The sequence below is a fragment of the Nicotiana attenuata genome, unplaced genomic scaffold (assembly GCF_001879085.1).
Source record: "Nicotiana attenuata strain UT unplaced genomic scaffold, NIATTr2, whole genome shotgun sequence".
Taxonomy (NCBI): domain Eukaryota; kingdom Viridiplantae; phylum Streptophyta; class Magnoliopsida; order Solanales; family Solanaceae; genus Nicotiana; species Nicotiana attenuata.
Window position 1 is genome coordinate 32024 of NW_017673489.1, and position 14967 is coordinate 46990.

Here is a 14967-nt window from a genome sequence, read left to right on the forward strand (position 1 = left end):
TCGAGGTTGTGGCTATCAATTTCTGTTGGCTATTTAAATTCTGTTCAGTATTTCTATTATTCTGTCATTATTATATACTGCGTACAGGTTATAGTGTAGGCGACCCCCCTTAGCCTCGTCACTACTTCGTCGAGGTTAGGCTCGGCACTTACCAGTACATGGGGTCGGTTGTACTGATACTACACTCTGCACACTGTGCAGATTTTGGAGTTGGTCCCGACGGCGGCTACTAGAATTTCACCCCATTTTTATATTTGTAGTTTAGAAGCTAAGGTAAAACTAATGAAGAAAATACATATAGAGTCACCAACATTATTTATTCATAATTTGTATCTCAATTACATATACACAATATGAGCAATACATCATTAACTTTGATGCAAATTGTTTAATTAAACACATATTTTCCTATCAATAAAGGTAATGAATGATATATCAACCTTGCTGATATATAGCCGTTCCATGTACTCTCAGCGAACTAATCTAGCAATGGCATTCTGGAAATAGGTGAAAAAATAATAGTAAACTTCAAGATACAAAAATAAATGAAATTTAACAAGGAAAATTAAGACTAAGGTGAAAGCAATCAAAGGAAAAAAAGGATATAAACTCAAGGGTGTGTTTTGGCAGGACGGAAGTCATTTTTCAGGAAAATGATTTATTATCCGGATGTATTTTTTGAGAAAATATTTTTTGGTGTTCGGTTGAATAATAAAAATATTTTCTTAAAAAAAAATATGTACTTATTAAATATTGGTTCAAACATTAGCAAACCCGATAGTGTTTGATAAAACTTTTGATATATAATTTTATGTGATTCTGATCAAGACAATCTTTGTTAGAATTTTTTATATTCTTCTCTTTGGTTCTTGACAATTAATTATCAATTTATCATTTTTGAATTTTAATTTTCACATAATTAGCAGGAGAAGGTGAAACCCAGTTCCCTACCGAAATTCAAACTTGTGGTAATTCAGTATTATATTATAATCATTATATATATTATCAATTTATCATTTTTAAATTTTAATTTTCACATAATTAGCAGGAGAAGGTGAAACCCAATTCCCTAATGAAATTCAAACTTGTGGTAATTCATTTTTATATTATAATCATATATATATAGAGAGAGAGAGAGCGCTTCTCTTTTAATGGGTCCTACGCGTCAGAATCCCTATATACCCAGACCCAAAGTGGGTACGAGATACTAAATGAGAAACCAATAAAACGATAACAATATTAATGTCCGAATTAATATAAAAAATAAATAATTTATCTATACCTTAATGTTTTTTAATTTAAAAAATGGAGTATTTTTATACTAGTACTATTTATGTAATTTTTAATTATCTAATTTCACGTTAAAGTATTTAAGAAATTGATGTCTGAATTCATGAGATCAAAAGTTTAAAAAAAAATTAACTTTGATATTCTAAACTCATTTATTCTTTTTGAAATGAACTAATTAAGTACGTACCTCAAGAACAAAGCGGGGATCGTCTCGTGGTCCAGCTGTAGCACCCGGGTTCTCGCCCGGTTTCACAACTTGGGATTTTTTAGCTTCATCATCTAATACTCCTATTGGGAAGGGATCATAGCGTTGTTTGGCAGGAACTCCGGTCCAATCTACTAAAATTTTAACGAATTCCTCTGTAATATCTCCCCCTTTTGTTTCTTGTTTGAGAAAATAATAAAGATCTTCATCTCTTTTCTTTTCGTCAGTGCCATACCAATATTCATGTTTTTCATTCAATTTAACCTGTTAATTAAGTATAACATCACATCAGTGTTCAGACAAACAAAATTTTCACTTTTAGTCCCAGTAAAATATCGATAAAGTATCACTTTTGGTCCTTATGATATCTCTAAGCTTTAATTAATTGAATTGTGCGCTATTTATTCGTCCGTTTGTGAATCTTCACAAGCTTAACGAATTATTAACTTTGGAACCAACTCCACAATTGTGTTATGTTAAACTTGTATTGCTAATTCATACTGTTTAATAATTGGAGGGTAATATAGTCCTAAAAGTAATCTAAATATAACAGGTTTTCTATATAAAACGGACTAAAAGTACATATTTTAATTAATTGAAGGTTAAATGTATTTCAGAATGAACAAAATGAAATTACAACTAAAGGAGCAAAAGTGCTATTATCCATATATTATACATCACGGATGATCGCAAGAGATCCAAACTTACAAATTAGAGATAATAACACTTTTGGTCCTTTGTTTATGACTCAAAATATTTAAATTTTAATTAGTTAAAATATATTTTTAAACTTTGCATAAAAAATATATTATATTTAGACTATTTTTAAAGTTATATTACCATCAAATATGATATAACATATAATTTCAAGAGTTCCAAACTAATAAATAATCAATACCAAGACATATTCAAGCAAATCCTGACATTTCGAATGGAGGCAATATAAGATTTTTTAATATTCAAAACTACATAAAACATATACGTAGCAATTTGTGTTAAGTTATATACATTGTCGGTATAACCAAAAAATATTTATAGGTAAACCTCTATAAAATGTAGGATTTGTAATTTTAAAAATAAGACAGATTACTTGTTATACAATATGTAAAGATAACCTGAAAATGTAACTTTTTTCACACTAACTTAAACTCAATTAATTTAAGATAGACCTTTGTATTTAACCTCATTTAAAACTTCATGAAGATGAAAGTAGAGTTTACCTTGTCGAAAAGTGGAAATTCAGCAGTATTAAGAATTTCTTGTTTTCCCCCTCCATATCCTGATTTGCCTGTTTCTTTCTTATCATAAAGAAACCCTAGAACCGCAAATCCTACAAAAAGGATGACAAACATATTTCAGACCACAACAGAAATAGAAAATTATTAGAAAAATTTTCAAAAAGGTATTTCTTGCAGTAGAATATAGTTGTGTTTTGAATTGAAAGTTAGTTTAACTTTTTGGAGCTTTTAAAAAAAAAAGTAAAAATAGGTTTTTCATTTGAAAATTTATATCAAAATCAAACAAATTCAAGCAAATATAATAACTAAATTATGTCTCATGCTCAAACTAGCACTGCAGAGGCGGATCTAGGATTTTAGATCTATGGGTTCAGTATTTAAAGTTATGGGTTCATATCTACTATTTATTGCAATTTTACTGATTTTTTATACATAAATTTATGCTCCGCGTTAAAAGTATTGGGTTCAGTTGAACCCGGTGATTCTATACTACATCCGCCATTTCAATATTTCCAATACTTAATAACTCGTTATCCTTTGATATTAAAGGTTCCTTTCTACAATAAAAATTCTAGGCAAACTAAAAAGATTCCTAATAAATAATGAACTTAATATAAGTGTACCATTGTGATCAAATCTTAATCCTAATTAGTTGGTATCCTTAAATACTTGTCCGCACCCGAATTACACCAAACAATATGAACTTATCATATTTAAGTGGTCTAATATATAGGTTGAGAATATGTATTAAATAATTATTATTAAGTTATAAATGTCTATGTCCAAACACATATCATATGTTTATTGATTTGGTGTAAACATCGAGCTCGAGTAAGTTTTTACCATATCACCTACATAAAACTTTTGCTTTAATTAGATGTGTTTGATTTATTACTGATCGACATGGATTACGAAAGATGGCAGATCTTAAAGATAACTTTACTCCATGTGATTTAGGTCCACCTCATTCCTTTTTAACATATTCAATATTCAATCATCAAGATTCCACAATGTCTATGTTTTGTGATTCCATCTAATCACAAAATCAATTTTACTCTTCTGTGGCGAGCTAAATTTGCATGCATATACTCTGTCTTACCTCTACTTATACTAAGACTTCTTATTTTCTAGATTGTTTTTATTAATTTAAGTTTTTGGATGACATCCTCACTAGTTTCATTAATTGACACCATATCATCTCAAATAAGCATATAGTGTACGGTCAAAATCATATGCCTCCGACTTGTAGGCACGAGGTTCCGTCCTAGGCCCGAGTCCGGGCAAGGTCGAGTTCAAAACTGGTGGACCAGACTCGAGCTCGAAGACAGAGTGCAATGCCCGGATATAGGAGTTCGAGGAATACCGAGGCCAAGTGTGCTCGACCCCGAAATAGTACTATTATGGGTTTGTAACAGAATGAGGTAGATTCCTGCCACGTCCCCAAGATCATGGCGCAAATTCCGGAATAGGATTGTACGATTCCGTACTAGGCGGTTAGACAGTTGTACCAAGAATATTCCTTACTGTAATGAAGGGAAACTAGGCCCGAATTGGCAAGGACCGTACCGAGTCCTCGGAGTTATCGGTAAAGGATCTTACTAACTTAGCACAATGGAAGGTGAACAATTGCCAAACAATTGGAACATATCATTACTCAAACGATACTACTGCTAAGGTATGACTTTATCCTTTTGTCCATTTGAGTTTAAAACTAACTTATTACAGATTTTCGATCGAAGCTATCGAAGGCACGCGATCTCAAAGGAACCCTTTTATACATAGGCCTTAGCTTTTAAAGCATGCGTTGTACTCTTTTTCCCTTAGATCGGATTTTGTTCCAAATGGATTTTACCGGCAAGGTTTTTAACGAGGCAACAATTATGTGCTACCTAAGGAGAACTCAACAGTATCCAAGGCTTCTTTTTAATCAACCTCGAATACTGGGGGGCATCACCCGCGGAGGTTATATTTTCAAGGAAAATACTTCACGCCTAAGAGGGCCTCGATAGGAAAACCTTGTAATGGGCAAAACGGTCATATGAACCGTGTCCATATAAAATAGTCGATCCCCGACGGCAAAACATGTACGCATGTATCAAACTATTTGAAGAAGCACTCTGTTTATATCAAAAACATTGTGTGTCTCAAAGAAGTCTACTATTATACGAGCTCTACACTTATAATCCTACGGGAAACGGCTCTAGAGCCAAAGCATAAAAGCACCCCCGAATACTCGGGGACTGTCATCGACAGTCAATGTATCCGAGTCACCAAAAACTCGGACTCATAAGACCTCAAAGAGGCATCCCCTCAAAACAAAGGCCAAGGCCAATATACTTGGGGTATATTTTCAAGGAAAATACTTCACGCCTAAGAAGGCCTCGATAGGAAAACCTTGTAATGGGCCAACGGTCAGATTGTGTCCATATAAAATAGTCGAGCCCCGACGGCAAAACATGTACGTATGTATCAAACTATTTGAAGAAGCATTCTGTTTATATCGAAAACATTGTGTGTCTCAAAGAAGTCTACTATTATACGATCTCTACACTTATAATCCTAAGGGAAACGGCTCAAGAGCCAAAGCATAAAAGCACCCCCGAATGCTCGGGGACTGCCATCGGCAATCAATGCATCCGAGTCACCAAAAACTCGGACTCATAAGACCTCAAAGAGGCATCCCCTCGAAACAAAGGCCAAGGATAATATACTCGGGGACTAACTTTTCGAACAAGCTCGAAAAGTTATGGGGAAACAAGTCCAAGTGACATACCCGAAGGCTACAGCCATATTAAAGACTACGGTCATGTAAAATGGCCTCAGCCCAAATAATGCGGCTCGGAGACGTCCGATTTCCGTTATAAATCAAAAGCCTTCAAACACTTTGTAAATACCGGTTAAATCAGGCTACCCTCGGCAAAAGCAAAATATAATGGGCTTCGATTAATTCAGCCCTCGAATAATTTAAAGGGCTTCGATAAATTCAGCCCTCGAATAAAGGCTTCGATAACATCAGCCCTCGATAAAACCTCAAGAGATATTCGATTATGTTTACACAAACTAATTACTAATAAGGTTCCAATACGTCGAACTTTCGAAAAAACCCAAACGGGTACAAAAAACACATGCTAAGGTATACAAAAAATTTTACTAAGTCTTTTAGCCGAAAAGAGGAAAAAATTATAGCCATTTTAGAGGCCGAAACGGCACAACTTAAAGAGCCTAAGAACCGATGTATAAGAACCTAAGGGCCGATGTATAAGATCCTAAGGGCCAACTTAAACGGCTTAAGGGCCAAAACATATAGAGGTTGAGACCTCGTTCTCACTCGACTCAGACTCGAGAATTCCGCATCCCGAGCTCGAATCCAGGTGATTTAAGCTCGAGAATTACCTAAGACCTTAAGAGGCATTATGTCTATCAGTAAAAAACCTAAGGGTCCACTATGTTCTGAGTTCAAACCAATACTCGGACTGATCATTTGGGTTGTACAATTGAATTTTCCATAAATAAAGACAAGATGGAATTCAACACGAGCCAAAAATGAGACAAAGAGATCCTTTTATATTTCCAAGAGATGGTCACAAAATATATTTACAACATCCACGAAGGATCCTTACACAGGAACAAAGAAGCAAAAAACAAAAGCCAAGAACCTAATCTACTTTTAGGGCCACGTCCTAGAGAGCGGCATCTTCGGGAACCTCCTTCCCGGGGACCCCATTTTGATCTTTGGAAATGTTTGTGTGCTTGAAAAAATTTAGGGCAGAAAACCCTCGATAAATGTAACTATGTTTCCAGCAGCGGGGATTGAGCATTCTGTTGAAATTTTGGGCCATAATCCGTTAAAAAATAGCAGCAAAAGAAAAAGACCAGAAGGGAAGGCAAGAAGATGTAGCTTCACCTTCTATCACAAGAAAAACCAAAAAAGGTTGCAAGATGCACGAGTAACGATCCAAGAATATTCTTCCTTGGGACGTTGTACCAGTGTACGGTGCAAAAGTTAGTAGATGATAGTGCCACCTCACTCCATGGAAAGCAAAAGGAATAAAGTGCCACACCAGGTTGAAGTTAAGAGAGATGAGCGGTAGGGTGAAGTTCGCATATTTTATGATGCAGGAAGGATTCTGCGCCCTTCTCTCGTTGTTTCGAATCGAAGCTTTGAAAAGGGGAGCCTTGGCGTAACTGGTAAAGTTGCTGCCATGCGACCAGGAGGTCGCAGGTTCGTACCATGGAAATAGATTATTAGAGAACGAAATAAAGAATGGAAAGAATCAAAGTAAATGAATATGAAATGAGTACAGTTCTTTGTTCAACAGAGTAGCCTCATATTTATAGAAAGGCGACGACGGTTCGGAGGCCCTAGTGGCCGACCAGTGCTGGTGCGCATTTGATGTTTTAGGGAAGCGTGCTTACATGACATTTTCGATCACTTCAAGCGCCTACGTCACGGGCATGACGTCATCATAATAGGCTCGGGAAAATCGAGGTTCAAATTGTTTCTTATCATCTTATTCTAAGAAACGCGGAGACTATCTGTGTATGGACAAAATCATATGCCTCCGATTTGTAGGCTTGAGGTTCCGTCCTAGGCCCGAGTTCGGGCGAGGTCGAGTTCGAAATTGGTGGACCAGACTCGAGCTCGAAGACAGAGTGCGATTCCCGGAGATAGGAGTTCGAGTAATACCGAGGCCAAGTGTGCTCGACCCCGAAATAGTACCGTTATGGGTTTGTAACAGAATGAGGTAGATTCCTTCCACGTCCCCAAGATCATGGCGCAAATCCCGGAATAGGATTGTACGATTCCGTACTAGGCGGTTAGACAGTTGTACTAAGAATATTCCTTACTGTAAATAGAAATATACCTTATTTAGGGATTCCCCTATTATATAAAGGAGACCCCAATCATTTGTAACATCATCTAATCATTGAGAAATGAATATACTCTCTACCTTTTTGCCTACTGTAGAATTGTCCTTAGCTTTACTGCTCTTACTTTACTTTTCTTACTTAATTGTTCTTATTGCTCTAAACCCACCTCGAGGTCACTAAGCTCGAGGTCACCGCTGCCAAGCAACATTGGTTTGATTCACTTGTTTCTTTCATTTCTACTTCATATTTCTTGATTATTAATTGGTATTGAACTAAATCACATATCTTTAAAACCACAAATCAAATTTAATTGTTACTCGTATTTTTGAGGTAAACACATATATACACCAGGAGACCTCTTTACACATATACTACTGATTAACTCATTCATAGCTAAGATAAACAAGTACCAACCCTCAATGCAGATCCTAGGTGTAACTCTTCTATATCTCTTATTGTCGTTCTCACAGTTGAGAGGCTCTTATGTCTTAGTAGTGTATATTCGAAAATATATTTAAAACCAATATCAATGAAAAAATCAGAAATGTAGAAGAACAAAAAATAATCCGAGCTCACTGAATTCACAGTGTTTCTTTAAGGATCTTAATCCCTTCCTAATACCCGAGGTTTAGGATTATTTCCTCCCAGGATAGAACGGATAACTTCACTGGTGTAGCGGTACTTCAAACCCCAGTGACCAACGAACTCAAAAAACAGTAGCAAATCCCACTTACTGCTTTCTTTCTGTTAAAATCTATGCAGAAGGAAGAAGGAGAAATCAGAATTTTCGTAAGGAAACTTTGAAGGAATGGTCTGCTATTTATAGCCAACATGTTGAGTTTAAACAAAGAGGTGAAACTCTTTAGAATGTCTGTTATGACTGTTCACGTAAAAACGGCCATTACGTAAATAGATTTATGCAAATAAAACGAAAAAGGAGGAAAAATAATTTACCGTTACAGAAACGGCTAATTTGGATTAAAATAATATTACGTTAATCTTAATATTAACAAATAAATTTGGTCCAAAAATTAATCAACCAATCAGATCATTTGACCAAATCCAAAGCTGAGCGACAACACGACGGCGGAAGGCTTGCCTTCTTCTTAACTCTTGAAGAGCTATAAGAAGAGCAAATGTATATATACCCATCAAAACTCTTTCCCTCCTCCAATATGGGACAATATTCCTTTGTCAAGAAGGGAAAATCAAATTTTCATTTTCCCCTCTATTTCCTATTCACCCTCTTTTAAGCTATTTATATATTAATCGTTGATTTAAAATAACTTTGATATAGTATAGTTGGTTTTGAATCAACACAGATACTAGATGTGTTAGGTTCAAGTTCTAATGAAGATAATAAAAAGTTCATATGAATTGACTAACCTCTAAATCTGCTTTATGACAGGAATAAGAAAATGCGTCCTCAAAGATGGATAAAGCAAGGAGTCAGATAGGGATGACAATTTAAGCCCAAAGCGATTTAACCCGCACAGCCCGTTTAAGGTTTGGCCGCTCATGACCCGCTCATTGTTGAACTCACTCCATTTTGACCCAGCACATCTTGACCCATTTAAAGTTGGACGGATTTTGTAACCCAAATTGATCAATGAACAACTTTGCTGAAATATCTATAAAATAATTCTTTTTGTTTTTGATATGTTCTATATGACCATAACAAAAGAAAAAGAAATCTTACTTAGTAATTAAATAATTCATAAGAAAATAACAGACAATTAAGTAAAACTTGGTAAGAGTTGAGCGAGTTGGGATATGACATAAATTTTAGCCCATTTTGACCCAACCCATCTCTGTCCAAGTAACTTTTGGACGGGTGATTGACATGCCCATTTATCGACTCAACCCTTTTTAACCTGCCCAAAATCAGCCCAACCCACCCATTTGACACCCCTAGAGTTAGCCACCGGAACTAAAAGGAATAAAAACCAATGGAAATATGAAGAGCATATACCAAAACTATGAAGGAAGCAATCTAAATATGATTGAGGTAATAGTAAGAATAACATTTTAAAGGGTCGATTAGTTAATTTTTAAGTAATTGAGAAAAAACAAATTTGACAAAGAATATAAGTCTGTAAACTAAAATAAAATAGACGACTAACCTTTAGGTTTTCTGTCTTTGTACCGGTTATGCAGTTCATTGAGAAGCTTGATTTCCGACTTTGTATCATCAGAACTGAAATCAGTATATACAAAATATCAACTAAAAGGAATAATGGGAACATAACACATGAATGCATCAATATTACACACACACAGTTATTATTGTAATATTAACTTAAGATTACTGTCAGAACCCATAAATTTTAAATTCTGGATCTGCCTCGCTATGCATAAAATAAATAAATATATGCACTATTTTACTTCTTATTTATTTTGAAAATTGAAGATCGATGATTTAACTTCGGGGACTATGATAAAAAATAGAGTAATATCCATTATGGTTCAAAAAGGGTTAATTTCATGAACAGTCACTTGTTTTTTTTTTTTTTTTTGCACCGAAGTCATTAAATAATTTCTTGTAACAAAAAAATCACTCAACTTTACCTAAATATCACATAAAATCACAAGGAAGAAACAAAGGAGAATATCCTATATGTTAATCGGGCAAAGTTGAGTGAATTATTGGTTACAAGAAAAATTAGTTTAGTGACTTTCATGATTTCTAATCCTCAAACACCATTTTAGATAATTTCTTTTTTGTTATTTTTTCATTTTAAAGGCCAATGAAAATCTTTTGCAGTGGTCAGTTATTTTATGGTCAGAAGGGATTTATAAAAGAATAGGTACAAGGTGAAATTCACATAATGCAGAAAATTATATATACATATTTATTTGATAGAGGAGAAGAAGATATACCCTTGCTCGGGAATATTAACAATTAGCAGAACCTTCCCACTGTATTTGCGGAGGGAGATATATTTTTTTTCTCTCTGTAAATAAAAGATTACAAACAATAAATCACTTGTTATCCAAAGGTACAAAAGGGAGAGGATATTTGTTAGATTATTACAATATAAATATAATTCTGAAATAATTTCAACTATTTTTGCTCAAATTTTAGCAGAAACGCAAAGCTTGAATTTATTTGAAATAACAAAAGGATTTAAGAGAATAAAGAGATGACAAGAGTATTAGAAACAAAAAAGGAAGAGAGTAAAACAGAAAATATTACAACTACAACAATTGTGTCTCGGTCTCAAATAAGTTGTGTTCGGCTATATGAATTATCAACGACAACATTTTTAAAAGATTTTGGCATAAAAATTTCGGATAGAGAACTCTTAAAAAGCATAGGACCTAAAGTAAACATACTAACATGATTAAAATATATGTCCAATTAATTAATTGATATCGCCTATATAAATAACAAATATTAGACCTGGAAAATAAAATACTATCTAATTGAAGAGAATAATGTAAAATGAGGGGTTTAGTATAACATTTCTGTGATTTAGTTTAGGTTCACGAAACAGAAGACGTTTTAAGAGAACAAATGAGAAAGAAACAAGAATTATATTGTAAATTAAATTACATTAACATAAATGAAAGAAATTCAAGTTCTTACGATGTCGTACGCTTCGAAACGATATACAGTTTTATCTCCAGCTTTAATAGTATTCAAAGATGGAGAAATTGAATTAGCAACTCTTGAAAATTTTGTTAATGAAAAATTAGAGAAACCATCACCCTGGAAAAATGAAGATTTGGAAGACTTAACATGAGAAATATTGTATGATAAATGTAAATAAGAAGCCCTAGAGGGTGAAGGAACAAAACATGAAGAAGGAGAGTATTTTGAGTTTGTTCTTAGTTTGACAAATGATTTAGCACTCAAAGGTGTTGATGCAAAAACCATTGAAGCCATTTTTATTTTGTTTTTGGTTGGATGAAGGGAAGGGGGAAAAGGGTTTTTTAGATCTCTAGATATTATGGATTTCAACAATGAGTTCTTTATATATATATATATATATATTTATAAATGCATGAATAGGTAGGGTGCTGGAGATTTCGTGGACAGCGTTATTCGGTACTTATGTTGACGAGAAATAACAAATACTCGATTAAATGTGCGAGAGTCGGTTTACTCACTACGGTTTTAAAAAAGTAAAGTTTCGTGAGTATGTAGCAGGGGTGGAAATAGGGTATTATTTTCGGATTCGGCCGAACCCAGAACGCAGTAACTTTTTCATAAACAGACCATATATTCGCATTAGAAAATCTATTAAATTTCTATTAATATATAATTGTGAAGCTTGGTGTGCTTGTGGCTGCCCTTCTTTTTATTTTTCCTAAGCCGAGGGTCTTCCGGAAACCCCTCTCAGCCTTGAAGGTAGGGTAAGGTCTACGTACATACTACCCTCTCTAGATCCCACTTTTGCGATTATACTGGGTCTGTTATTGTTGTTGTATATAATTGTGAAGCCAGTAACTAAGACATGTCATGGGTTCGACGTCAAGTTCCGGACCTACAAACTTCAAATCATAGCTCCGCTTCTAATATGTAGGATACCTAAGTCGTAATAGGCAGAGTTATCGGTACTCAAATTGGTGAGAAGTAACAAATACACGGTTGGATAAACTAAGGTGCGATAGAAGCTCATCTAGATAAAAAAAAAAGTAACAAAAAGAAAAAAAACATGAATATGTAGGGTACAAGTGATTCTCATAATTGATTGTGAGCTGGTTTTTTTTATTCTTGACTTGATATAAACAAGAATTTTCTGATCTAAGGGACCAAGGAGCAATGTGTTTCTTGTGATCTAAAAGTCTAATTTACGTACAGAATTGTAAAAGTTTGACAAAAAGAAATACTTAAATACTCTCCCGTTCCAATTTATGTGAACCTGTTTGACTGGGCATGGAATTTAAGAAAAAATGAAGACTTTTTGAATTTGTGGTCCTAAACAAGTCAAAAAGGGGTCCAGATTATTTGTGTGGTTATAAAAGCTTCTCATTAAGGGTAGAATTGTAAGTTTAAGCTAAATTGTTTCCAAATTTAGAAAGGGATCATTTTTTTTGGAACGGACCAAAAAGGAAATAGGTTGAAGTAAACTAGAACTGATGGAGTAATTGCTATACAAGGAAACATTAAGCTCCCAGGTTCGAGGGCACATTCCTTTTTATTTTTAATTAAAACAACCTTTTTGTTTTCTCAATCTAATAGTAGAAGCCACTAGAAGTGAAAGGAAATATGAGAAGGGTGCTAGTGTATGTGGGGTAGTTCTGAATTAAATATTCCTCTTTTAGAAAAAGACATGCCTTCGTCTTTTAATAAATTGGAGGATAACTTTACACTGAAGAACCCAAAAACGTTAATTGTGTCTTCAACCTTTTCTCCCTTTTTTGTTCTTTTTTAAATGGTATACTACATGTGTTCTGGCCTCTGGGATCTTTATACTAATAGTTGATCAAATTTATTATTTACTTTTTTTAATTATTATATATCGATTTTATACTAATTATACATAATAATACATATTATATATATATGAATTATACATATATTATATATCTATATTATCTTTTAGGTTAATTCTTTTTTCTTTCTTTTTTTTCACCTTTGAGAGTAGGTTAAAGGATATATTTTTTTAGTTATCTTCAAGGATTTACTGATGCTTTTATGCCTTACGTGTTGAAAGGGTGGGTTTCACATTCTGTGGAAAATGAAGTCTCAAAATCAGTGTAGAGGCCCACTTGTGGGAGAAAAAAGATAGAGAAATTTTCAAAAACGACTATATTTTAGTGATTATTAGCTTGCTGTAGCTATTATTTATTAAATTATTTCTTATAGTTATGTTTACAGTTGTTACAGACTGTATTCGATGTATTTTTGCTACTGTATGAATACAGTAGCAAAACTCGGCGAAAAACAGGGGAGTCCAGCTAAGCTGAGAATGTATTCGACTGTATTCGCGAGCTGTATTCGTGATACAGTAACGGAATTTGCGAAAAAAAGGTCTTCAACTGCTTAAAAACGGTAAGTGAATCAATTAACGTGATAGACTCCTAATATAACTCAACAAACTCAATTATAACACACAAAATTTGAATTTCCAGTTATAGAAAAGATTCTCAACCGAAAAACACCCCAAAAACAGAGAATATTCAGAGATTCAATCCATCCTTTCTTTTTTTAGTGGTATCTTTACTAAAATATTTTTTAGTGGTATCTTTACAAATAGATTTATATATTAAGATTATATAATTACATTGAATACAGTTAAATACATAAAAATACATTGAATACATGAAGTATAGCAGGTCATCTATAGTGCGAAAACATATGAATACATACTGCAGATACATTTGAATACATATATATATCTGAATACATATATTATATCAATTAAAAAAATATATGAATAAATTCATGGAATACAGCGAGACAGTGAATACAATGAAATACATGGAATATAGTGAGATACAGTAAAATACAATATAAAAAAAAAGACAGTGAATACAATGAATTACATTGAATACAGCGAGACACATTGAAATACAATGGGGAAAAAAAAGGTAACAGACTCTTCAAGGCAAAGCAACTACTTCTTTTTTTTTCTTTTGCCATTTTATTTTTGCATTCCTTCACCTTGTCGAAATCTTCTTCTTATAATCTCGTAGAATGAATTTGAATTAGTTGGACCGTAAATTTTGAATAACGAGTAGTTAAGAAAAAAATCACTTCTCTACTTTCCATTCAAAATGGCGTGAAAGATGTTGAATCTTAGAGTTTTTCAACTTCAACTATTTTAGATCGTCACGTTTGGAAACCAAATGGTTTTCTAATGTAATCATCACTTCAGAAAAAGAAGAAGGTATCGCCGACCGGAGGAGGGGGTTAGGGGTGACACAACAAGGAAGGGGGAAGTGGTCGCCGGCCTGATCTGTCGTTGGCGGAACACAGCCCCTGTTAGGATTTCTAAAAGCAGGGGAAGAAAAAATTGGGGGGAAAGAGGAGGAGAGAGGGAAGAGAGAGGGAGAGAGAAAAATAATACACAGCGTATTTAATGGCTTAAAGGTAGGAAGTGGCCATAAATAGATATTTTGCTATAAAAATTAAAAGGTAGCTATAAGAGATAATTTTTTAAAGGGTATTTATTAATAATAAATAAGATACTAACATTTGCTATAGGAGGTAAAATTTCCAAAAAAGAAAAGATCTCCTATGTTTTTAAAGTATTACTACATTTTAGGTAAATGAAATTAAAAAAATTTATCAATGTTTCTCATAATAAATGTTTCAAATTATTTATAACTTCAATCAATGATGATTGTAAAGTAAATCTTCACATGTCCTTTTTTTATTGGTGCTCAAAAGCACTTTCCGGAAAGAATGGT

General features: G+C 33.7%; 1 protein-coding gene across 1 annotated transcript; it reads right to left on the reverse strand.

Annotated features, from left to right (window-relative positions):
• Nucleotides 1–298: 298 nt before the first annotated feature.
• On the reverse strand, nt 299–11560 carry LOC109216515 (probable glutathione peroxidase 3, mitochondrial). Its single transcript, XM_019380679.1, has 6 exons — nt 11195–11560; nt 10486–10559; nt 9729–9802; nt 2716–2825; nt 1478–1759; nt 299–497 (listed from the first exon to the last, which is right to left on the reverse strand). Exons 1-6 carry the CDS (start codon nt 11492–11494, stop codon nt 471–473), a joined length of 867 nt encoding a protein of 288 aa, XP_019236224.1. The 5' UTR covers nt 11495–11560; the 3' UTR covers nt 299–470.
• Between the last annotated feature and the right edge of the window lie 3407 nt (nt 11561–14967).